The sequence below is a fragment of the Haliaeetus albicilla genome, chromosome 10, assembly GCF_947461875.1.
Source record: "Haliaeetus albicilla chromosome 10, bHalAlb1.1, whole genome shotgun sequence".
Taxonomy (NCBI): Eukaryota; Metazoa; Chordata; class Aves; order Accipitriformes; family Accipitridae; genus Haliaeetus; species Haliaeetus albicilla.
The window spans coordinates 39,545,424-39,569,811 of NC_091492.1; the positions used below are offsets into that span (position 1 = coordinate 39,545,424).

The 24,388-nt window shown below is 44.6% G+C and overlaps 2 protein-coding genes across 17 annotated transcripts in view; both read right to left on the bottom strand.

Moving 5' to 3' along the window:
- Positions 1-699: 699 nt before the first annotated feature.
- Positions 700-14,241, bottom strand: ANHX (anomalous homeobox). Of its 3 annotated transcripts, none has more exons than XM_069795177.1 (9): positions 14,026-14,241; positions 12,098-12,371; positions 11,331-11,455; positions 11,005-11,128; positions 9,565-9,751; positions 8,954-9,086; positions 8,397-8,680; positions 4,056-4,143; positions 700-2,156 (listed from the first exon to the last, which is right to left on the bottom strand). In XM_069795177.1, the coding sequence occupies exons 1-9, from the start codon at positions 14,061-14,063 to the stop codon at positions 1,973-1,975; spliced, it is 1,437 nt and encodes a 478-aa protein (XP_069651278.1). In that variant the 5' UTR covers positions 14,064-14,241; the 3' UTR covers positions 700-1,972. The 3 variants fall into 3 exon arrangements, with proteins under 3 accessions (XP_069651278.1, XP_069651279.1, XP_069651280.1); XM_069795178.1 differs by having other exon boundaries at positions 13,108-14,241; XM_069795179.1 differs by lacking the exon at positions 12,098-12,371.
- Positions 14,242-14,385: 144 nt separating this feature from the next.
- Positions 14,386-24,388, bottom strand: part of DEPDC5 (DEP domain containing 5, GATOR1 subcomplex subunit) — a 48,172-nt gene continuing 38,169 nt past the window's right edge. For 12 of the 14 annotated variants that reach the window (XM_069795164.1, XM_069795176.1, XM_069795171.1 and 9 more), the window contains 7 exons: positions 24,122-24,230; positions 23,613-23,837; positions 19,524-19,693; positions 18,404-18,575; positions 17,232-17,292; positions 16,076-16,158; positions 14,386-15,189 (listed from right to left, as the gene is read on the bottom strand). In XM_069795164.1, the coding sequence (XP_069651265.1) occupies positions 14,894-15,189; positions 16,076-16,158; positions 17,232-17,292; positions 18,404-18,575; positions 19,524-19,693; positions 23,613-23,837; positions 24,122-24,230 (1,116 nt within the window). In that variant the 3' untranslated portion in view covers positions 14,386-14,893. Of the gene's footprint in view, positions 15,190-16,075; positions 16,159-17,231; positions 17,293-18,403; positions 18,576-19,523; positions 19,694-23,595; positions 23,838-24,121; positions 24,231-24,388 lie in introns of those variants that run through there. The other 2 variants (XM_069795173.1, XR_011326678.1) reach the window with 2 other exon arrangements.

Below are 24,388 nucleotides of genomic sequence, written 5' to 3' on the forward strand. Positions count from 1 at the left end.
CAACGCCGGCTGTAGCTGGCTCCTGCCTCAGAAGAGTTACTTCTCTCCCCTCGCCCGCAGAGCCCTGAGGCTCCCTCAGCGCAGGCGGCCGCGCTCGCTGCCCCTCCCCACCCCGCGCGGGCCGCCAACGGTCGCCGCGCGCGCCCGCCCCGCTGTTGCTACGGCTCGGCGGGAGGCGGCAACCAATCAGGGGACGGCAGGATTATATTTGTCGCTGTTGCTACCGGCGCGGTGGAGCGGCGGACCAATAGGGAGGAAGCAGGAAGGCGGCGCGTGGCCGCCAGAGCGGCGGGAAGAGCGCGTGGCCGTGTTTGTCACAAGCGGCCACCGCGCCGGCCGAGCTGAGAGGGGCGGTGAGGCGGGAGCGGGCTTGTGGGGAAGGGGCGAACGCGTCCCTCACGGGTTTCTGGGAGGCCAGCGGTCACCCGGCACCTTTCCTCGGATCCACCCAAGGCCCCATTGCTGAAGAAAATAAAAAGTGTCAGCGTATGCATAACCCTTCCAGACGCTGCCGTTTTGAACACAAAACCTCTGACAACAAGAAAATGGCCTTCTGTGTGAGATCCACCAAAATAAAGGAAGTATCTGGGTCTCAACACCCACAAGTGTGCCCAGGACAGCTGGTGCTAGGGTTTTAATATATAATTAAATACCACGTGTGAATAATCACACCTTTACCTTGAAAAATGAACCTTGGAGAAAGAGTCATTCATAACCTTTATTTGCTAACTTTATTACAAAAGGTACTGGAGACATCTACTGCCTGTATATCAGGGCTGGAGTTCCAGCAAGGATTACCCCTTTTGCAATACAGATTTAAAAACCAGCAGTAATACTTAGGGGAAAATACCCAGAAGACTGCCCAATGACTTGCAGCATTAGTTTTAAACCTGCATCAAGGGTCTGCTTTGCTGCTCATGCCCCAGTGCTCTCATACGCAATTGTGCTTTTTAGTCTCCAAGAGAAAGGAAACAGGGCTCCTGATCCCTGAGCAGCGTGAGATGAAGGAGTGTAACAGGCAGCCTTGAGGCTGGGTTAAGTAAGGAAAAGTACTGGGCAAATGGAACAGAGTTGCGCATGCTCTCCAGGAGAGCTGCAGTGAAACTGCTTACCCCCGCGGAGTAAGCAGCCGTCAGCCAAACGCAGTATTAGCCCCACACTTCCTACAGCGTGTAGGAAACAGAGTCTGCACAACTCACACTGCTTTACAGGGCACTCGTCCGAATAGGATGTGCTCACCTGCTGCTGCCTGCTGTCAGACTGCTGCAGACCACCTGAAGGGTGACACAATTGCCTTGGCAGTTTCAGTCCATCTAGGTCTGGGGACTGAGAATGGATCAAGAGGGTTCAGCAGCTCCCACCTCCTCCATTCATCCTTCTTTCCCAGGCAGTCTGAGTTGCAGGTAGTATTAAATACCGACAACACTGATATGCTGTCCCCCAGTCCTGCAAGAACATTGACTTTAGCACTGAAAATTCTGCCATGCTCCAGTTCATGTCATCTGTGGCACTACGGAGTATGGGATGCTCCAGAAGCTACACCTAGCAGTACAACAGAAACGCAGGGATAAGAAATAGCAGTATTTACCAGCACTTAGCCAAGACCTTATTTTCCAGGCCTGAGAAAAAGTTAACTAATATCCAACCGCTAGGCAACGTAACTAAATTTTACTCTTTTTGAGTACAGGAGCTTCATTTACCTTCATGATGTAATGAAAGACTCAGATCTGACCAGTGCTATGGGTAGAAATATGTAACTGCCACAGAACCAGTGACTTGCTATTTTTAACATCTTCAGCTTCAGACTGCTCCAGTAAAAACCTACAATCCACAATGCACCTTTGGTTTCTTCTATCCTTTGCAAAATCCTTAATAAAACTGTAACTAAAACAAACTTTGTAACCATTAGAAAAAGCCTTCATCCTTCTACCTCACTCTTTCTATTCACCTCCATGTCAAACCCCTCATTCATTTAACAAAAAAAAAAGAAAGGAAAAAAAAAAGGAAAGGATGGGGTGTTTCCTGGAGAAGTGCAGACCACATTGAGCATCTCTGCAGGCAGGTCACATTCGTCCACCAGCTGAGAATTCAAAGAGCAGCCATGCTGCCCAGAACGTGTCACTGGATAATGGGTCAGCAACTGGATCCTCCAGGACCTGAAAGACACAGGAAGGAATCAAAGCTTCACCACATACAATCTTTAATGATGCCGTTGCTCACAGTGGAAGAGCTCCTTTGGGCAGACATGCAGTGGCACAAGATTGTGCGATGGGGGGAAATGTCAGTGGTGAGGGCTGTGTGCATGAAGTGACAAAGTCCTTGTTCCCCTCTAAGTTCAGGACGTGGCTGTAAAAATTACAAGCACAATTAGTCCACAATTCAACTCTTAGTAATTCAGAGAAGAGCAATTCCCTTCCCTTTGCCCAAGGCATTGGCTCCTATAAAAGCAAGTAAAACAGAGGGTAAGACCAGAATGAAATAATTAAGAAGGGAGTGATCACCTGAAGAAGGGAGCTCTGTTCAGGGAGAGAAAGAAATGTCTCCAAAATTAATTAACTTTTATTTGTTTGTTTGCTTGTTTTGTTTTTCTCTCATTTTGGCTCTGCTGGGATGCATTACCTATGAAAAGCAAATTGAAAGTCATGTGTGGACAAAAGGAAGTGTACATCTGCACCCCTGTGGTTCAGACATAGGAACCTAACATCTGCATATTCCTGCAACAAGCCTAGGGCAAGTTGATTCAGCAAGAAAAAGAGTGCTCAGGAAGTCTGTAGAATGCTGTAAGATCATTTACCCATTCCAGCTCTTCCTTTTCCTACAGTGCACATTAAAATATGCAAGAATTGCTTTTCTGAATTCCTGAACCAACTAATTATTACAAACATTTGAAGATGTCCCCTTTTGACATCTGCAGGCATCACATGGTATCTTGCTCCCCAGCCCACATTGCACTGAGTGTCATGTTTCTGTACCATTGCAAAATCAGTGCAAGAATGCAAAACAGCAAAATGAAAACTCTAGCTACAGAGACTGCATGCTCTGGAAATCTTAGAAAAGGCTCATTCATTATTAATGCCCAAAGCTTTCCTGCTCGTCTGGCTCACATTATGGCTGGTAAAAAGGCCACTTTCCAAGATACAGATCTTTATATTGATGCTTTCAAAGGCTCAAAAGAGGTTCTGTTACTGCCCTCAGAGCTGCAGCCGCTTCCTATAATGAGGCCAGCAGATATGGTCTCCTGCTTTTAAAAATCTCTTAAAAAGGTTTTCCCCAGCAGCTTACACTGCAAGAGAAACACAAATGGATAACTGATCAGCAGACCAACACATGTGAAGCCAAAAAATAGCTCAAGGTATAGTTTAGATAGGGCTTTCTTGGGTCCTATTTTTAAGTAACATTTAATTCACAGATGTGCTCCCACCCCCTTGAAAGCACCAGATTTCTAACTTCTATTCTCTACTGCCTTAAAATCACCATGAGAAGGCATGCCGGCTGCATCCAGATCATGGGAGTAACTTCTTTTATCATTTCTTATAACAACACTGCTCTGCTATCAGCCATCTTGGAACAGTGCAAAATCCCTTTTCCTCAGCAATAACACAGACTTGGAAATGAAAATTACATGAAAGATTTTAAGATGTCTGAGAGAGTAGAGTCAAATTCTGCAGAACCCCTCAGAGGGGAGGACCCTCAAGCAGCCATTTTCCTGTCATCTTTTTTCCACAATGCTAGGTGAGTCCTCCATTGCTCAAAATTTAAATGACACTTTGGATCTGCACAGGTTGCTTTGGCTATCGTTTCAATGACACATTTAGTAAAATCAGGGTCTGATAAACAATCCAAGTGGAAAAAACAACAAAAACACCTCTCCTCCTAGCATCTGCTGGATGCTACCCAGGGAATGCTCAGTTTGCTCTGAACTGGATTCTGCTTAGATCAGACATGTTTCATACTAAATACGATTTGAGATTTGACATCTCCTGTGTGAGAGCTACAGCTGGATAGTGTGTATAGGGCTGAGCTCCTTTCTCTGAACATTAGGTGTGTTCTTTTACCTGGCTTTGTCCCAAGGCTTGGCTTTGTTCCATGCAGGGTGCAGAAACAGGTGGGCACTGAGGCTTGCCAAACACAGTCTGACAGGAACTGGAAGAAAATATGATATACAAATGCATTTGTATTTATGCTCTACTCACTACTTACTGTAATGTTTTGCAGCAGGACAAGAGGGGCTGTTGGCAAGACTATTCTTTCAGCAGAGTTCCGTTAAGCTGTCTACAAACCTGCCCCATTTCTCAAAATTGTTATGGCCTGAATATACAGATTCTGCCCTGGGAGGACTAGCCTGACTAGGAGTAGTATAGAGAAATGACATCTCGATTTGCAACTTTCCTTATGCCCTCAGGACACTCTCCATAAACAAGGAGAAGTCTACCAAAATGTGTCTCTCCTGGAACATATTTTAAAAAACACAGATCTTCAGAGTCAAAACAGATAAACATGTGGCTTTAGACATAGCCACAACATTGGCTACGATTCTATTATAGCTTTTCAAGGCCGCCAGTCAAGACTCTGGGGACATAGCTTCCCCCCTCTCCTGGGGGCTCTGCCAACATCTCAAAAGAGGTCACAGTCTGCGGGCACTGGGTCAAGTAGGAGACACTGGGTACTTGACAGTGGGATGTTCTCTCCCTTTATCACCAACTCAAAAGTATCTATACTCCAGCAACACTGTCCATACCGCACCCAGAACAGCCCAGGGTATGAAGGGCCACACAGGCCCAGACCAAAGGTGCCAACTAACAGAGCATAGGAAAAAACTACAAGAAACAGGCCAAGTGGTCAAGTTGCCCTTCCTTGGAATACCCTCCAGGTTCCAGCAATCAGTCTTGGGACTCCTCTGCTGGAGACTGCATTCAGGCAATTACATGTACTAACGACAAATGGATTCAAGCCCCTGCCCCCCAAGAATTGGTCTCATCCTTTCTCATAGCCCACTTGCACTGACAGGCACAATGCCCTTAGCAACAAATTCTGCAATTTAATTAGGCTACATGCCAAAAAGTAGCCTCCTCATGTGCGTTTTGAACTTGCTATCTGCCAGTGTCAGGGTGCTGGGTTATCCAGAGGGGAGAGCCTAACAAGCAGGAAGATTCCTAGCACTCCAAGCTGGAATCCCAAAAATGCAGGCAGAAGCGGTAAGCTGCAATGAACATCTCAGCACTGATGTTTTCTAAATCAATATGCTGGCTCACAAATGCAGTCTGTCTTGCTCCGTAGAGTTCAGTGTGCTTTTCTGTTTGAAATGGGAGGCATGAGAGAGTTATATTGTGCATGAACCATTAGCTGGGCTACGTTCCACCCGTCCCAACTCGAGGAGTGAGGAGGATACACCACGACTATCTGTAAAAGCGAGCATCTGTTTGGTGTCCACAGGGACTTCCAGTTCGCTAGCTGGATCAAATTCTCCTGTCAGGCAGCAGGAGCAGATGGAGACAGTCAGCTTCCAGCCCGGTTCCCCCTCACACTCCCACCTCACAGTCCTGTAGATCATAAGAGGTTTGGATACAGCCCAAATGCATAGGACCGACTGTAAAAAGCCCATTAAAGAAATCAACAGGAATTGTTCTAAGCTTTCAGGCCAAGTCCTTTCCAAGGAGGCACCTTTAAAAATGAGACAAGCAGATTAAGGGTCCTTTGTCTGACTTGTAGCTCTACCTCTGCACTTACAAAGCAGGGCAGTGAAAGCATAACACTAAGTCCACTCCAGGTGGGTGACCTTGGCTAAATAATTTCCTTCTCTGTGCTTTACTCTTATCTGTAAAGTGGGGATAACTTCACTGCCCTCTCTTTCCAGGATAGCAACACTCATTCCCAGATGAGTGATGCTCATTGCAACATTACTGCTAAAGATGACTCTGGTGACACCATACTTCTCTCTAATCCGGTAACTCTGTTAGAGGGCTCTGCCTGATAACAAAAGTGATCCTCATTCATTGCCATTCACTGAGCAGTGATCTTACCCAAGACTATCCACACAAGGTCTCCCAGCTCTCTAGAGAGAAATTGCAAAAAGGGCCTAGATGAAATTGCAGCCTAAGCATCACTCATTTCTAAAGAGATCGATGTTCCATAGCATTCATGGTATTTTGGGGAGTTCAAGGTTTTGGGGGGAGCTGGACCAGGCCACTAAACAGGGTTTATGAATAGAGTTCAAATAACTATATCCTCACCAGAAGGTGTCAAGGAAGGAGCAAGTCCTGCCCCTGCCAGGAATACGATAAAGGATGTGTGGATTCCTGGCACAACTGACATACCCAACAAGGAGACATTCACCATAGATTTCTGCTACTGGCGGAACATATTTTAAAAATAAACATGAGCTCACTCTAGAGTCAGAACATACAATTTTAAATCCAGCCAAAATGTTGCCAGCAAGCCTCATTGATCTTTCATGACCTTTAGCCACTGTTTAAAACTGTGAATCCTAAAACACAGACTGAGGTGGGTTTACAATGCCCAGACCTGGGCTCTCCCCAGCAATTCAGAGCAAGGAGACTGACACGAATGTGAACTGTAGGCACCAAGCCAACTGGGAAACAGGGGTAAAAGGCAGAAATGTTTTTAGCAGGGAACTGGGAGGTGAAAACCCACTGATCTTTATCTCCAGTGAATCACTGCCTTCCCTTGTTGCTTGACAAGCCACAAAGCCTGTCTGTGCCTCTGCTTCCTCATCTATAAAGTGGGAATAAAACTGCTTCTACCTACCTCTGACATATTATTGACAGTATCAAGCAGAAGGGTTATGAAATGGGGCTGCTGCTCCTGCTCTGTCTTGCAGATCAGTAAATTAAAGGAACTTCATAATGTCTGTTTGGCAGTTTTTATTTTTATGTAACATTATGGAAGTTGTATAACATACGGAAGATGGCACAGATTTTTGTTGTTTTGCATTCTGTGAATTTATCTCAAGTCCCAGAGAAAACCCGCAGCCTGAAACATTTGTTACAGGTGGAAAACAGAAAGACAGAACAGTGCCTGTCTTTCTCTCTTCCAATTTGGAAAGCTTGCACTATGGAATAATCTTGTCATGAGATTATGAAGCTACAAAAACTATTTTAGGATTAAGTATGGGCCCTACCAACCCAGCCCACAGCATCAGCTCTCACTGGATCAGTACAGGATGTGATTTTCTGCCAAAAAGAAAAACAGGCAAATAGCTCAGAAGCTAAACCTGCTTTAAAGAGAGGGGTTCATGTCTTTTCTGATGAGGCTGGCCCCGAATCTCCAATGTGCCACCACCGTAAAACACATATACATTTATACAGCTTTTCCTATTTTCACTGCACAGATATAAGTATCTGCAAAATATGATGGACACAAGGAGAGTCAGGCCCCTGGAATGAGATGCATCACTACACTCTTTCTGCAACCCTCTTCAACGCAGGGATCAGGACAAGGCTAGATCCACAGCATCACTGTTATTCCTGCCTTTAAGAAGCCCAGTGCTTTCCACTACTTTACCTGTGGGGAAGAATAGATTCCAGAGTCCCTAGCTGTCCTTCTCTAAGGATGAAGCTTTCAACCTCTAAATCTGACTGCTGACTGAGTCTTCCTGAACTGGCCTCAATACAGCCACCTTGAGGGACTCTGCTCAAGGGAGCTCTGATACCTGCTGAAATAAATGCTCGTATTAAAGACAATTACAGATAACATGACCCCAACCTCTGACCTAGCTATTCCTCCCCTCCTTGCTCCACATTCACCAGCGTCTGGGTGAATGGCAGTCACAGCACTTTCTGTTCCGTGGACCTACAGCAAAAGCAGGCGGACATCACTTATGTATCCTATCAAGGCTATTCTGAAGAACAGGGAGAAGAAAAGAGATGGTGGGAATGCTGAACAAGACTGGACAGGAAGGAAACAGAGGAGAGAGAAAGAATAGCAGGAAGGAGGAAGGAAACTGAGAATGTGTTGCTGAAGACAAGCACCATGTCACAGTTAAAAAGTTCCCAGCCTCTGCTCAGGCAATCTCTTAAGAATGACAGGCATTTAAAAAAACCAAAGCTTGCTAATTGACAAGATGAGCACACAACACCTGAAGGGAATCTTCCAATGGAAATGCTAAAAGAAATCCACCTTGCTGGAAAAGTACTATCTTACAGAAGCAGTTACTGTTTAAGCAAAAGAGTAAGTAAGAATGTCCGTTTCAATGCCTTAAATCAACAGGTTTTCTTCATTGAGCTACTATGGGAGCAGAACTCCAGAGCTCAAGATAAGCCCTGCTCCCATTTGTCATGACATTGGAAAGCCACATAAGTGAGCAAGAGTATTTACAACAAAGGCAAGAGAAGCTTGAAAATTCTTAAGGTCAACGATCTGGGTGCAGTTTTACTAACCTTCTATACTTGGGGTCCACATCGAACCAGAGACTCCTCTGGCGCTGCAAGGGGCCTGCCACATGGCCAGCCGTTCATCTGGGAAGGTAAGGGACCCACAAGAGCACAGGACAAAGTTATCCAGCTGGGGGCTGGCATCAGAACTGCTTGCTACTTCTCTGGGCTGCAGGACAGCAGAGTTAAAGCACGTTCCTGGTTCCAGCATAGCCTCAGTGCAAAAAGCTACAGGCTGTTTAGTGTTGTGAATGGTCCTTCCTTCATACAGCCCACTGCTCTGCATAAAGCTGTAATGATGGAGAAAACAAATCAGCCAGACATACTGCTTTGCAAAGAGGGAGGATGCCCCCAGCTAAAGCTTCGAATCCTGCCCTTGACAGCTGAGAGATAACTGCTAGATGCTCTGACTGCCTGATGCTGGGCATGGACCATTCCCATCTATGGAGTCACAACTCCTAAGTGATGTCCCCTGGGAACTGACATGAAAGTCAGTTCCATGAACAAGTTTAAAGGTTGCTTCATCTCTGAACTGTCACTTTAAAGACCTTTTCATACATCACCTGGATTCCAGCATCTTTAAATAAGTTCCTTCAGGAGGCTTATCCAGATCTGCAGCTGACTGCTCCCACCCTGGGTCACAGGGCACAAGGGTTATCTCCATTTGCTCAGAGCCGATGCCTACACAAGATCCATCTGAAAGGTGCAGGCCGGGCAGGTGAAGGAACACTAGTTACTCCAAAAAGCAATGAAACAAGTATAATTTGCCAAATGTAGCAAGACCCTCTTATTCCCCGTGACTGAAGTTTGGTCAAGATTCTGTGAAAGGGCATGGAAATACTGGGTTTTACTGGAGTACTGCCCTGATACCAGAATCTGAGAGCTAAAACCTGCTGCCTCCCATATACTTGCTTTCATTTGGTGCCCCTTCTGAGATGGGCATCTCTTCACCTGTCTTTGCACAGGCATTATAAATGTTCGCTCCTTCGATGGAGTGATAGTCTCTAGCCAAACAATGAGGCACTCCACTGAAGTAGAATCCTCCAGTGTCCACTCGATCCATCAGCATATAGATGCTGTTCTGGAGAAGGAGTATCCTTCCCTTCCTGAGGGAATTTAAAATTGGTTTTCAGCTTTCTGGACCACACCCTAAGCCCATTAGGAAGAGACGAACCTTCAGTTTGTGAAATGTAGGATCCTTTAACCTGCTGCTCCTTTGTGTGGTAAGTCAAAGCCCTCTCAGGACATGAGCTGTTGAGCTTTTCTGTACGAGGGAGGCAGGATTTTTGACGTCGTCGATAATTTGCAAACCAATTATAGACCTGTGTTGGCTGCAGGTTCGTGTCCCGAGCCAATCCTTCCTGCAAACCCAGGTGTAGGGAGAGATCAATGGAAAAAGAATAAACCACATCCGAATAATCAGGCTTTTCCCTTCAGTTCCAAAAGCAGCCCAGCAAAAGAGCTTTCAAACCCAAGGACATTTGTTCACTAGGTCTCCGATAAGTCTATGTGGATCTCATCGAGATCAATTTATAAACTCAGAAGAGTTGTTGGAAAACACACTCCACCCTGCTCCCCTAGTCAATTTGTTTGCCAAAGGAAACCATATACTGCTATTTTATATTGCTGTTTTTAAATGTAAAACCTCACCAAAGCATGCTCTTCCCACAGAACGACAGCTTCACATCACTAACATGACACTAATGCATTTACCACATTAAATAGTTTTCACAAACTGTGAGCAGTATAAACATCTGTATCATGTTCACAGAAGAATTTCTGCTGTATTAAACTGTTAAATAATAGATCACATAAGTGGGAATACATAAGTATTGGGAAAGTAATGCATAAGTGATCATTGTATCCTGACCTTTTATCATGCAACCTCATTATGCTCCCAATTCAGACTGTTTTTTTAAAATGAAAATTTGGAAGTTGTTGCTGCTTTGTGGAGAAAGTAAGAAATAAACCATCTTCACATTGCAGAACTACTCCCCAGGCCATTCTGCCTCATATAAGAAGGGTGTTAGAAAAATTGAGCACCACAGAGGCAGACTTTAAAGTCTGAAGCCTTCAACTTGCAAGGTAGTAATCAACAAGGATTACTAAATTAGTTTCACATGTCACTTTCATTACAAATACATCCCTGTCCAAATAAGGTAGATACATGCATACATCAACACAGCCTATCACGTTTTCAAACTCTGTGAATTTAATGTGATAAGTCAGTACAAAACATACTCTGGTAAGCAAACTGCAATATTGTACAGGCTATAACTCATTCAAGTCAGAACTATTTATCACTGTAATACAGCTCTTCTGAGTGATGGTTGTTTTGCTGCCTATGCTCAATCACTACATAATTAGAATGGTTAACAGCCCGGTGAGGAACTTATTTCCCCTGATCTATTAGTCCAAAGCAAGTGAAATTACTTAGTGTGAACTTGAAGATTTTTTTACAGAAATCTTTAGGAAAAGATCAAATATGGGAAATCACAGCCTCACTGGGGCTTCTGAAAGCAAGAATTTAGAATGAAACCAGGTATAGAACCCCGATCACAGAGTTCTGCTTTTCTATGACTAAGAGACTTGATTGAAAGTAGCAAATCCCTACCCGCTGTTTCTTGTTTGGATTTGTTGTCACCTCTGCAGCAAACCTGCGCAGTTGCTGGCGTACTTCATCTGAATAGTTTCGGTTCTTCAAACCTTCAGGACAAAGGGAAATAGGTGGAGGATTCCTGTACACAGGAGAAAACAGGATTAAAAAGGACCCAAAAAGAGTCATTCACATTCATGGGAATTTTCTCACATTGCCACAAGTGGTCAAAGTGCCAAGAAAAACCTAGCTCCAAGCAGCAGCCATCCTGAGATGCAAAACCAGCCCCTGCATCTGCTAACTACAGCAGAGAAAAAAATTTCCATTTCCCCACACCATGGTACCTCTTCCTGCAACGGAATTTCTGCAGTGGTGTCAGAAAATCCGTGTGGTGTTTCTCCATAACCCTCTGGTAGTGAATCTCATGCCAAAGTTGCACCAGCTCCTCCTTCTCTTCAGCCTTGCAATACTAAAACAAAACAGTATGTAAGCAAACTCTTTCCAGGTAGTCAGTCAGGCTCCCTATGAAGTAGGAGAAAACCCTCAACAACTAGAAACTTACTCAGAGATTCTTACTGGTTTGACAAAGCTAGTAGCATTATCCAAGTATATGGCTCGCTGTACTTTCTCTAATGTACACAGGGAGTTGCCTGCCTAATTCCTTCTTTTCCCCTGGTGAAAAGGGCTACATTACCAGATCTAGAGAACAAAATCCCTCACCTTGAGTGGTGCCCTCCAGCCTTCCTCATATCTTCCCACCCTGGTAAGCCCTCTAAACTTGGCCTCCCTAAGGCTTTTATGTCCTGAGCCTTAAGTTTGTGGAAAAACTCCAAGAACCACCACACTAGAGAACAAAAATCCTGCTTTCACAAACTACAATCAACCCCCTAATCACCCAATTACCTTCTTCACCTTGGCTGATGGAGAGTAACCACCTACAGCAAAGGCTTTATCCTGTGTTTCAGGTCAACCAACACACAGGTATCACCTTCCACAGCCGTACGCCAGCTGGAAATGCTCCACGTGCTGCAGTTCAGGTACCTCTGCACTAACTACTATTATTCTAATAATGATTTTTGTCTCCATGAAGAAACAAAGAACACATCCCTACCTCCAGGAGTCTGCAGGCTGTGTCATGCTGCCCATTATGAATATGAACGAACACGCAAGCTCGGACAACATGGATGTTAGTGAGAAAATACATCTTGTGTTTGCATCCCATCATGGCCCCAACCAGCTTCTCCAGACTAGGAGATGAGCTCTGGAGGTCCTGGCAAAGCTGTCCTGCTAGATCCAGCAGCTTGGCAGGTGGGGGGTCCTTGTTTTTATTCCTATTTAACATGGCCATGAACCGCTTCATCCTTACGTCCTGTTGGAAGCTTCTTCTATGCAATGCACAAAGTTGTGGTTAGATAAAAACTATTATCTCCTATTTTTAGCTTCTATGGTATGCTTTTTTGTTGTTTGTTTAAAGGAAAGAAATTCACTGTGCTGTTAAAAGCAGCCCGAGGACCTCAAAACACTTAAAATAAAACCAGACCTAAAGCAGCCCTGAAAGGCTAAAGCCACACCAGGTTTGTAGTTGAGAGAACCGAGCTCAAAAAGACACATTAAACTTGCCCCAAAACTTGGAGACTGAAGGAGGAGGCCAAAGCAGGAGGGCTGCTGTGGGGACCCACACGCTGGGCTGGCCCCAGTCTTCCCCGCTTCGGTCTGTGTGCACAGCTGGGGACACTGGGGTGCTGCAGAGATGCCAGCACCGCCCACCCCCCCCACCTGTGCCTCCAGACCCTCCACTCCTGTTCGGATCAGGTACCCCCATATCCAAATCATGATACGAAGCTTTACATCCTCTGCTCACAGGTTAAAACTACCAGAACATGAAGCCCAGAGACATTCAGGTGAAATTAATGACTTTTTTTCTCCAAAACGGCATGGGACAGGCCAGGAGCAGCCAGCAGTTACAGCAAAGTGTAACTCAAATGACCGTCGGGACTGTTTTTCGCCCATTTTCCTGGGGAAAGGGGGCCGGCGCGATGCCCGGTGGGTCCCCTCGGGGACACCCCACCCCTGGGCCAACTCCAGCCCCACCGGACAAAAGGAGGAAAAGCTGTTAAATACCTGCGAGGTTGAGGAGCACGGACACCCCCGTCCCCTCCGGAGCCCGCCCCGGCTCCCTGGCCCCTTCCTCCCGCGGCGAAGCGCCGGGTCCCGGTACGTGCCCGCCGGGCCCCGGAGGAGGGCGGCGGGGGGTCCTTCCCTCCCTCCCTCCCTCCCGCCCCTGCGCAGGGAAAGGCCGGGCTGCGGGACCCTGGGAGCGCAAGGCCAGTGCTGCAGCCAGCCGAAACCTCACCCTTGTCCACGGCCTCCTGCGGGGGAGGGAAGGAGGGGGGGAGGGAGGGAGCGAAGAGCTTTGGAGCCTTAAAAGCGATCCCGGTTTGCAGGTGCGGAGCCTCTGGTGGCCTCCGGGTCCTTGCACGGGGGGGTGGTGGTGTTGCAGGTCTGCCGCTGCAAGCCACCCCCGCCCCCCCCCTTAAATTGCTTTGACAAAGCAACTGCTACCTGCACAGCTACTTCCATAGTAAAATGATGTAGAATAGAAGGCAGCAAGTTGCTTTCATAGTAGAGAGTATTTTTGAAGATGTTAACGGGGATCAGGCGTGCACTGGTAATTTTGACACGCTGAGATGAACTGAATGGAGAGGCATGCAGCTCAAACCCACCTTTTCTAGGTGGGTGCTGTCTAATAGCAGATGAGTCATCCAGACTCGGTTTAGGGGATAAAACTGAAGCAGCAATGATTTTTTCTTGAATCAGGTCTGAACACCACTGTGAATGTGTCAGCCCTCTGCTGACTTCAATTTAGCGAGGACAGATAACAATAGTAACGATCTCGCAGCAGGAGTCAACAGCCCCCCCACGCACAGCGCTCCCGGGTGCAGGTCCTGAACCCGTCCTGAATCCACACTTAAATAACTAGCTCGTGCCCAGGCCATGCGCCATATGCGAGCTTCCTCTGCAAAGACAAAGACTACATACTTGAGCGTAGGCATCTTCGTTTTGCTGCTTGCAGACATATCCTAAAAATCTGGTCATAATCCTCCTTGTTCCTCCAATCGGCAGCATCTCGTGTTCAGTCGCCCCTGAGTTCTCCTTAGGCTTGGATGCTGGCCTTGCAGGACAGTAACTGGCTTCTTGCTCCTGCTGCATGACACTGTTCTAGATCCAGAGCTGGAGACAGAAAGTCCTGGATGCTTAAAGGACAAAGCCCCACCACTGAACTTTGAGCATTTCATTATCATGCTGAACATAACCAGCAGTATTTCCTTTTGGCAATTATTCTCCTTTACTCCCCGATTCTGCACTGCTGTCTGGAGTTAGAACAAAACATCAGGTCACTTGATTTTCTGCATTTTTACTTATTTACATGTATGAAATTTAACAAGTGTCTCTCACATTTTATCTTACATATTCACACAATCAGGTACACCTCAAAAGGGAAAGAGGCAGGCTGCTGTCAGGCACATCAGATGCAAACAGCACCAATCATTTCCAATGACTGTAAGCTGCTACCATCACACTCTGTGCTGAATCTAACTGCCCTTGAAACCCACTTGCACTCTCCCTCCTTTTACCTCTGCTCTAACTGAAGTTTTGGCAATCAAAGACTGCAGCTACTTGAAACCAAGCTGAGGTCAGGTGATAGATATTGGCAAGCCAAGAGCTCAGATTCTTTTTCCAAGGGCTTAATCAAATTCTGTTGAATATCAACAGCATTATTGATCAAGTCCTCTTGGAGCCTCAAGATGAATCCAACAGAGAGGCTCTTTTCCAGTTATCCTTCACCTCTACTTCCTTGCCACAAGGTAAAGCTTCTAGCTGTCTCCCTAAGAGATACAAGCCTGTTTCATGGAGCACTAGCATGCATTTTATCTAGACAATCAGTCCAGAACAAAACAAGCCGGCTATCTTTGTTCCAGCAGAAGTCTGTAAAGTCTTTTAGCAACCGATCAGCAAACTTCTCATCCCCAGTGGCACTGGACCGCCACGTTTTCGTCAGCATGGTGTTGTAGGCCCAATTATAGCCAATGCGTTCTTCACAAAACATGTTCTGGTTGGTGGAGCTAGTGGAGTTGCGCCGGCGCCGCTGCTGCCCACAAGAAAATTTCCGCTTGGAATATGGTAGCTGCAAAAACACTGTCCCTGAAGGAAACAGACAGGACTTTAGTCTTAGGCAGACCTAAGTCCCTACAACTGGTAGCTGACTCATTAAATTCTGAAACAGAAACTGGACTGAGTTTCATTTAATTGCCTTTTAGCAAGATAAAATGCGATACACTTTTCCTCCTTCACTTTTACACGCCACCTCTTCCTGCAAATTACAACACTGGGAGAGAGCACACTTAGTCTTGCCTTTCTTTTGGTAGAAGGGAACGAAGCAAAGATGTAGGCTCTGATCCATCTTTCTAACTTTATATCAATTTCCATTCTCTTCTGCAGTTTTCCAAAAGCTGCCTTCCTCATGTCTTAGTAACCCCTCTAAACATACTAAGTTATTTTACTTTAATATGCCATGCATGGAGCTCAGTTAGAAGTGCTGATAGATCACCATTTATGAAAAATAATAATGACAGCAAGTGGATCCTAAGTACTTTATCTCCCACACAGTGTGCATGGGTAGAGATGCATCTACAACTGACCTTAAGCATGAGAACAGAACACTGACTTGTCCCAACACCTTTATCTCCTTCTAGCTTCTAGATACATATTTATTTACACTGCATTTGGAATAAGCTCTGCCTTTTTTTATTTTTTTTTTTTAATTTCTCCATCTCCTGGAAAGAAAAATTTCAAAGACACTATAAAGCAAGATTTCAAACCAATGCCATTGATTAGCAGCAACACTTTGTGCTTTTCATACTGCCTTTCCAGTTTTCTGGTTTGTGTTGGCTGATACACCTACTTGTCATCTGACTAGGGACATAATGAAGACCAACATCACTGGCACAAAACACAAACTGCATGTAAAATGGTTCTTTTGTTTATAATAGCCTCCTCCTTGCCCCAAAGCCTGCCAAGTATTGCTCACCTGTGACATGGATATACTGGGGCTTGTTCTCAGCTGGGAAGTTGAATGCGGAGGCCGAGTATTTATCTTGCACAAATCCAAATCTGGAGAAACAAACACCAGAGAATTAAAAAAATGATAGAGCACCACTCCAGCTAGGATTCCTTCAGCCCAAGGCAGGAGCACCAGGGAAAACCTTCCACTATCACAACGGCTCCCTCTTCTTATGGCCTGAAGGCAAGGGGAAAAGGGATGAAGAGAGCTGAGCTTCTCCAAATACTCTCCGCCCCTGCCAGGCACAGTATGAAAGCTTGTAACTCCACACGGATCTCTGTCCTAACTTGTGACGGAAACAAGAGCACCAGTAGCTCAGTTTGGGAGGGCACTGAGCAATCTCTGACAAAATGGGGCAGCTGCACATGAACGAGGGAAGAGTGATAGTCAAGACAGACATTCCTTGGGTATGTTTCAAGCTGTAACGTCCTTTTTTTCATGCTGGGCAATATTCCACACAGAACTTCAAGCAGGTCACCTGACAGTTCTTTGCTGTTTGTAGAATACTTGACCCTCTCCTGCTTTCTAAGCTAATGAAAGCTTATTTCCAAGCTAAAGTCCATTACAAAAGGCAGTCCCTCTGTCATGAAAAAGACCTTGGCAGCAAGACCATGAAACAAACTGGCAGCTCAAGCACACAGAGGTGTTAGGCTAGGTAGTATGCAAAGTTTCCAACAGTTCCTTCTTAAACTGGGCCCAACCTCCTATGTACCGCTCCCATCCCAGTCTCCTGGCTATTGTCAATCATTGGTCGTCATCCAGTTCAAGACTGTTAAGTACACGTGAAGGAAGTAACTGTCCCTTCTCAGAAAGAAATCTATTTACAGTCTATCCGCTAACTTAGAAAAACAGGGCACCTTCCAAAGGCAATGCCCTCCCTATGAGGAGGGTATGGTTTGCTAATAAGTGACAGGCTGAAACACTATCTACCTGCCCCTTGTACCCACAGAACCACCTCCAGGCATTCTAGTTATATTTTGTCTAATAATCTGCAAGCAGACTTCAGAGAGGCAGATGGCACAGAACCCAGGCGACTCAGGAGTGACTGTTCAGCACAGGTCTTTATCCTACATTATTACCAAGGTAGACATGAACGTTTCAAGTCATTCTGCTCTGTACATACCTGTGTGCTATTGCTTCCTGAAGGAGATGCATACGGTCCCAGTATGTTTCTGGTTCGAAGCCTGAAACAAACAAAAAGGTAACAATCACCTAGTAAAGCCACTTTATTCCTTTATTTTTCAAGACTTCAGTTTTCCTCAGAAGACCTCTGTGCACTTTTTTCTAGCCATTTCTTTTAGTCACGTTTTTTCTGTCAGCTGTCCCTTGAATGCCATCTTATTAGAGACGTGACTTATACACTCCAGGAGCAGATTCATCCCTGAATTTAGCTTTTGTGTCTCTTGAGATGAAAGAGAGGAACATAATGAGGTGTGCAGGAAGGGGCAAGGGAGGAGAGTGGGCTGCTGTGTATCACCACAGAGTGGTCTGAAAATACTCAGTTTAAAGTCAGGGGGGCTATGGTGACCTCACAGCATATGGATTTGTCACTGATTGTTCTACGTTTACACCTGGACACCGGGTCAAACATTAATGAAAATAAAGAAAACCATCATCTTTACCATTTTAAAACAGAGCCTTTTACTAATTGTCCCTTCTCATGATGCAATTTTGTCTCTCCCTGCATGGGGGCAAAGTTCTCTGATCTTTGAGCTTCCACCTGAGACCTACCACAACAGCATCACTCAGAAAGGCGAGGTCACATTGCAGAGAAGGAGATCGCACTTTCTAGCTCTTAATCTCATGTGCAAACACTCTTACCGTGAATGTAACCATGGCAACAAAAAAAAAAAAAAGAGGATGGCAGTCATGAAAGCCTAATCTCACTGAGGGGGAGAATAAACAAATGCAGGATACAAATGCAGAGCAGCGGTGGGCACGGTATACCAGCAAAACAGACTTACAGTATAGCATCATGTCAAACAATAACTACTTGATATAGGCTCTATAAGGATATGCAACATTATGGCAACAAAAACCACTGGGGAGACAACCTTTCCTGTGCCTTGGTACTCCTTGCTGCCAACTTCATAACACTGTTGCATGCTGATTAGCCTGCTGGCACAGCCTCCTCTGATCACCACCTATCTGAGGATGGCTGCTGAGAGGTAGAAACGGGCCCTTCATCCAGCTAATGCATGTCTGGTAAATGACATTCTTCACGTCAGCTACACACCAGAAGGGACCTGCTTGCAGAAAAGTATACGAAGGGGTAAACCAAAGAACATTTCTTACCGTCAAACAAATGCTCACTACCCTCCTTCAACAAGCAGCTAACATTGAGTGGGATGAACAACTGAGCTCGAAGTGGGTCTCCGTATAAGTAACTGGGCAAAGCAAATGGGCCTTCCAAGACTGGAACTAGCAAGAAACCACAGGATGTGGCTTTCCGATGCCAACCCTGAACCTGAGAAAAGATTCAAACAATGAATCATACAACATATGCCGAACTGAAGAAGGGCACTTACGTGCATAGGAGCAACTTATTCCCCAAGAATAGATCAGACATGCTCAATTCTCCACAGGCTCAGCTTGCTTTGCATGGCAAGCACACAAGCGTCCTTGTAAGCAAAGCAGTACAAGCACAAGACATCAGGCTTTCCTTTCTGAAGTGCCACATCGATCAGAAAGCACTTTAAAATAGGACATTTTTCAGGAATTGATTCAGCCTACTTATCATTAGTGGCTAAGCACTGCTGCTTTACTGGAACAGTGCAATAGATTTTAAACAAAAGCAAAAATAATCACCTAGTGCTATCTGGCTGGGTGGGGTAAAACCTGGTGTTAAATAATTTGAATTTTACAGAAGCTACAAAGGGGAAAACAAAAAAAATCTAAAATTAAGAAGTGACACAAACCATTTGCATTTTCAATTCAAAATGTTTTCAGCAAGTTAAAAAGAAAACCTAAAAAGTATTACTGAACAGGAAGAACACATTGCCTGGAAAAGCCCTGTCATGAAAGCAATTCCACTGAGATTTAAAGTTTTCAGGTTTGGGGAACAGAAGGAATGCAGTGTGAAATAGATTCTTTTCCAAAGACCCAACTCAGGGCTTAAGATTTGCCTAAGGGGGACTTAAATTTATCACCTTGACCTGTACTGATCTCTGCATACTGTGCATGAAACCCACTAAAAGCAGAACACTATCCTCCAGACAGAAGGACTATAGAGAGCATGATAAATGATGACCAGATGCAGCAATGCTAACAAGCACTAGTAAAATTACTTATGGAAATAAGGGCAGATCCAACCCACTCTCTCCTAATACTTCCCATGACAGTGTCCCCAGTAGTCTAAGGGATACAGAGGCCAGACGGGCATTGCTGCAGCCACCCAGAACACAAGGACTCTTACCATCTCAAAAAGAACAGCTGCAGTCACTGCCATCCAGTGTAACTTGATTTCAAAGGCAGCATTCAGGGAGAAATTGCCATGGTAATAACAACTGCACCACTCCAAACGGTCAGTGCGGTTATTCACATCCACATCAAGCGTCACTGTCCGTTGCTCAGGCACTGTAGCAGCTACGCAGCCAAGGAATAGGGGTATATTTAAAAGATGCATTAAAGAGAGGGTGGGAGACAGGATGAAGAGAACAGAACAAGACAAGCTATTGGAAATTAATTTGTCCTCCCACTCCTCCCCAAATATTTTTGAGCTAGCAGAATAGTCCCAGAACGCTGCTCGTCCAGATCACAAAGACCTGAGGTACTACTCATATCAGGGGTCTGTGCCACAGAATTACCTCCCCAAGCAGTCAAAAGACATTTCAGCTGCAATAAAGAGAGAGAACCAAGAGTCAAGCAGCTAATCAATAAGCGACTGGTGCCATAATTAAATATGGCTAGACAACATCAACTCCTTCATACCCAAGACATTGCAAATTGGTTTTAATATTTCTATACACCCCCACCAGAAATCACAACAGGGTGCTGTTACACAAGGCAGGAGCATTCCAGGACTTTCCACAGCTAAAGGAGATTAGAAGTTAAATTTCTCGTTTCTTTAACCCCATATCAATATCCCACATTACCGCATCGCTAAAACTGCATATCCAACACTTTTTGTAAAAGCATGAGAAGTCAGCCAAGATTCATGCAGCAGCATTACGATCACTGCAATACCTTCTGTTGCTTTGCAGTAAGTGCTGGGATAGTGCCCAAGCTCCAGCTCCCTTTGTGCCCGACACCCCAGCATCCAGGTGAAAGAAAATCTCAGATATCAGGCAAGAGAGGAAGAGAAGCACAGAAAGTGGAAGTGACCTGGCTGGTGTCATATAGCAGACTGCAAGGCCAGGGATAGAACCCAGATCTCCTGACTTTGCCACCAAAGTCCTGCTATGAACCACATTGTCACTTTCAACTTTTCTTTAGGCAAATACAAAATTTAACATTTCTATAATGTTAAAAATTGACACAAAACAAAGGGCTGCAAAAACTACTATTGAAAAACCTTTGCCCTTTTTTTTATTGCATGCATGAAGGATGGATGTTGTTATTTTTTGCTTAAGTAAAGATGTGCACCATTTTATATGGTCAGCTTTTAAATGACCTTATAATTTAATGGCTTAATGGCATTTAAAAAAAAATGGTTGAAGTTCTTCCTCAAGGTAGATGGAAAGTTCCCACCTTCACTTCTATTGCAAGTTAGCTGGAGACAGTTTTCAAAGTTATAAGAAAATCCTTTACACTGCTATTACTGCAGCTTAGGAACAGGAAAAAAAAAAAAAAAGGAAAAAACCAGTAAAAATGGAAGAACATCACCCAGTTTTGTTTTGTACATAAGATCTATTTTTGTCTTTTGGAAAAATGTATCATTTGCAATTTCTGAGTTGGTCTGGTATTGTCAGAAAGACCAACATCTTGTGATTTTCTTTTTCTTGCTCCTATTCAGTGGAATATCACTGTGAATGCAATGCTTGTCGTTACAAGGTTAAGGTGCCAGTTTTGTAACAAAGTATGTTGGAAAACAACATCCCAAAAGCTGTAAAGCGAAAGCAGCTCAGTCAGCTAGATGTTGGTCATTAGCTAAGAGGTCAGTGATAACACCACAGTCCAGTGTGCCCAAACAAGCACACTGTGAAGAATGAGCTCCCTGCTCCCTTAGACTGTTCCTTTTTCCAGATAATGCAGACTCCCCATTAGGGCTGGAGCTTCTCTCTCCATCTTGCCTGCAGCTGTAATTCACAGGTAAAGCAACAGGAAAACAGTCCAACCAGGTGAGCTAACCAAAAGGACCTTAAAAACTGATGAGAAATATCCATGTGTCTGAATTCAGAAGCTTTAGATTAAAACCAACTTAATTTTAACAGAATAAACTCTGGCTTCCATAGATCTGATTTTAAGAGGACTCACCTGCTTCCCAATTGTCTTGTACCAATGAGTATTTAACTAATGATTTATTGAGTAAATCGGAGAGGAGCAGGCAGGTTATTCTCCAGTCACAGACTACGCTACAATTGCTAGTGCATGCATTGCTATAAATCAAAAGGGACAAGATTAGGTATATCACAGGTCAGACTTCCACTGGGAAGGGAAAGGGGACAATCACTGGGCAAGTGATAGGGGAATTGGGAGGGATAAAGATTTTAGAGATACATGGAGCTTGTTCCAGAGCTCCCAATGCTTGCATGCAATTTTATGTCACAGCCTGACATTTAGGGAAGGTGGGGAGAGGAAGAAATAAAAACCACAACCAAATCAAAGCCAAGAGAGGAACAAATGAAGTCACGTGGACCAGAGGTCATCTGGGTTTAGTAAAGCTCCTTGCCTCAGATGAACTGCTAAAGTTTTTTTTGGAATACTGTTTAGAAGAGGGACAGCACAGAAACATCAATTAAACCAGTTCCTTTGTAAGAAAAAGGTTCCACACTGGATTTTTCTTCAAGAAACTATTATTCCTGGAATAAGCAGACCGCATGTGAGCAATCTGGAGGCATTTTTCATTCATCCAAGGACTGCTAATTAGTTAAATAGCAGAACGGACACGATTCCAACTGAAATGAAAAAGGAGGGCTACACAGGTGTGTAACTACATCACATCCTGAAGAAATACACTCTTTCCTGACTGGCATTAAAGAAAAGGCAAGAGGGGCACTAAAGCACCCTTTTTTCTTTGCCCATTTCCCTAGGTGCAAGCTTACTGAGTGTCAGTCTTCTCATCTCACAAAAGTGGACAGACATAGAAAAGTAAAGTGGTTTTCTTGGGCTAAACAGTGAGTAAGAGATCAAAGCAGGAACAAGATCTGGCCCAAGCACCTCCAGCCATCACAATACTTTCATGCCAGCCTATGTTCAGGCTTCAGCTCTGGCCAATCATTGACCTAATGAGGTTGGATACTAGCCAAGGCAATGGATTTATCATGTGACAGGGAAAAACATCCTGCATATGTTGGCTTCAGGGAATTAACCACTAATTCAGACTTCCTATCCCTTAACACTTTCTGATGCTGTTCCTCTTCCAACAAGGCTTTCAGAAATACACAAGGATTACTGTAACTTCAGGTTTAAGAGATACTATGCCAGCAATAAGTCACTTCTCTTCAGCTGGTCAAATATACAAAACAGGAGAACAGCAGAATTTTCTTTTTATGCTTAACTGATAGGCCTTTAAAAGATGCATCTAAGTAAATCTGAAGTTGCAGTTCCATAGCAATGATTTTTCTCGTAATTTTAAACAGGGAAAGAAGAAAAAAAGCAAGTGACTCAGGCTGGCCTGGAAATGCAACAAAAAGCTGACAAAGCAACACAGTCAGTCATGCAGCCAGTATGTTTCACGGGCTGTTAGTGGCAGTCAGTGTTATACTTCACACATTACAGAACTTCAGTTATTATAATGGTATCTTGGCCAGCAGCAAGATCTTCCATATGCAAACCCTAATGCTTCCACACTGCAGGGATCATTTGTAGCTGGGCTTCCCAGACTGAAATATAAGGAGTCTGGCTATGCATGGATCAGATTAGCTGAGAAACCTCCATCACATCACAGAAAACTTCTAACACATCTGGATCTCACTGTGGCTTTTGCCACTAAGAAGCAGTCAGATGTGTCATTTAAAGTAAAGTTTGGTTGCTTTGCTGTTCTCACAACTTATCACAACGCCATGCTTGTAACAGGTTGTGAAGAGTCTCTCTGGATCTGCAAGGAGACAAAGTCAGTATTTTCCTCTCTGAATTCTAGAGGATGACATGGCAGGGGAGGTCCAGGAACAAGACATGTTTAATACTGTATTCCAGTACTCAGAAGCAGAAATTGCCAGCTCAGCCAGTGAAACACACCTCCAGCATATGAGAACAAGTCCACGTGCAAGACACATGTAAGGCCAGCATGAAATTTGCAGCTTTATTGCTGGTCCACGTGAGATCATACCCTTGGCTGGCTGCTCTTCCCCTTTCAAACTATCCCCTTGAACTTCCCCAGCTGTCACCTGTGCTGTGCATCTACCTAATAGTGCAGCTGCCTGGCTCCGTCCTCCGAAACTGCGGCTAAAGGAACTGTGCCTACTTGCATAGGAGGCTGGGCGGCTGGGCAGCCAGGGCAGGAAAAACGCTGGGATTTCCGAGTGCAGGAGCTCTTCTGCCACAAACGCCACCTCAAACCATTTCCTCTGGAAGGCGGAGAAGTCATCCATGGCAGCTGTGTGCCACATGGCAGGCTGCTGCATGCCCACTGAACAAAAAGCAAGGGGAAGGACAGATTGCAGTTAGAAACAAGTGTTCAAGATTAAGAAAGAGATGTAGTTCTTTCTGAAAAAAAGAAGGAAAAAGAATTAGGTTATGTTGTCTGCAATTTTTTTTAATTCAAATAGGCTGAATTTCTTTTGACTCTCTTTAGAGCAGTGTTTTTGGTTGCTCCCTAAATGCATTTCTGCTGCAGCACCCATAAGAATCAAGTACAGCTAGTGATTATGCGAAGGGATAATGAGGAAAGTCTTGTAATAACACAATGCTGACCTCGGTCTGGTTCTTTGTCCACAACAATCTTGTAAAAATAAAAGCCATAAATAAAGGTTCGTAAAGCTTCTCCAGATGCATGGACAATAAGCTGCTCTTCTAGCATTTTCTGAACAAAAAAAGAGAACAGAGCAAACATGATAAAAAAGGAGAAGTCACTCTTCCAGTTACATGAAAAGGTTGCTAGAGAACATTAGGAAACAATTTTCTTTTTCTTGACATCTTTTTGCCCAGATACGTGCCTAACGAGAATATCAGCAATGTTAC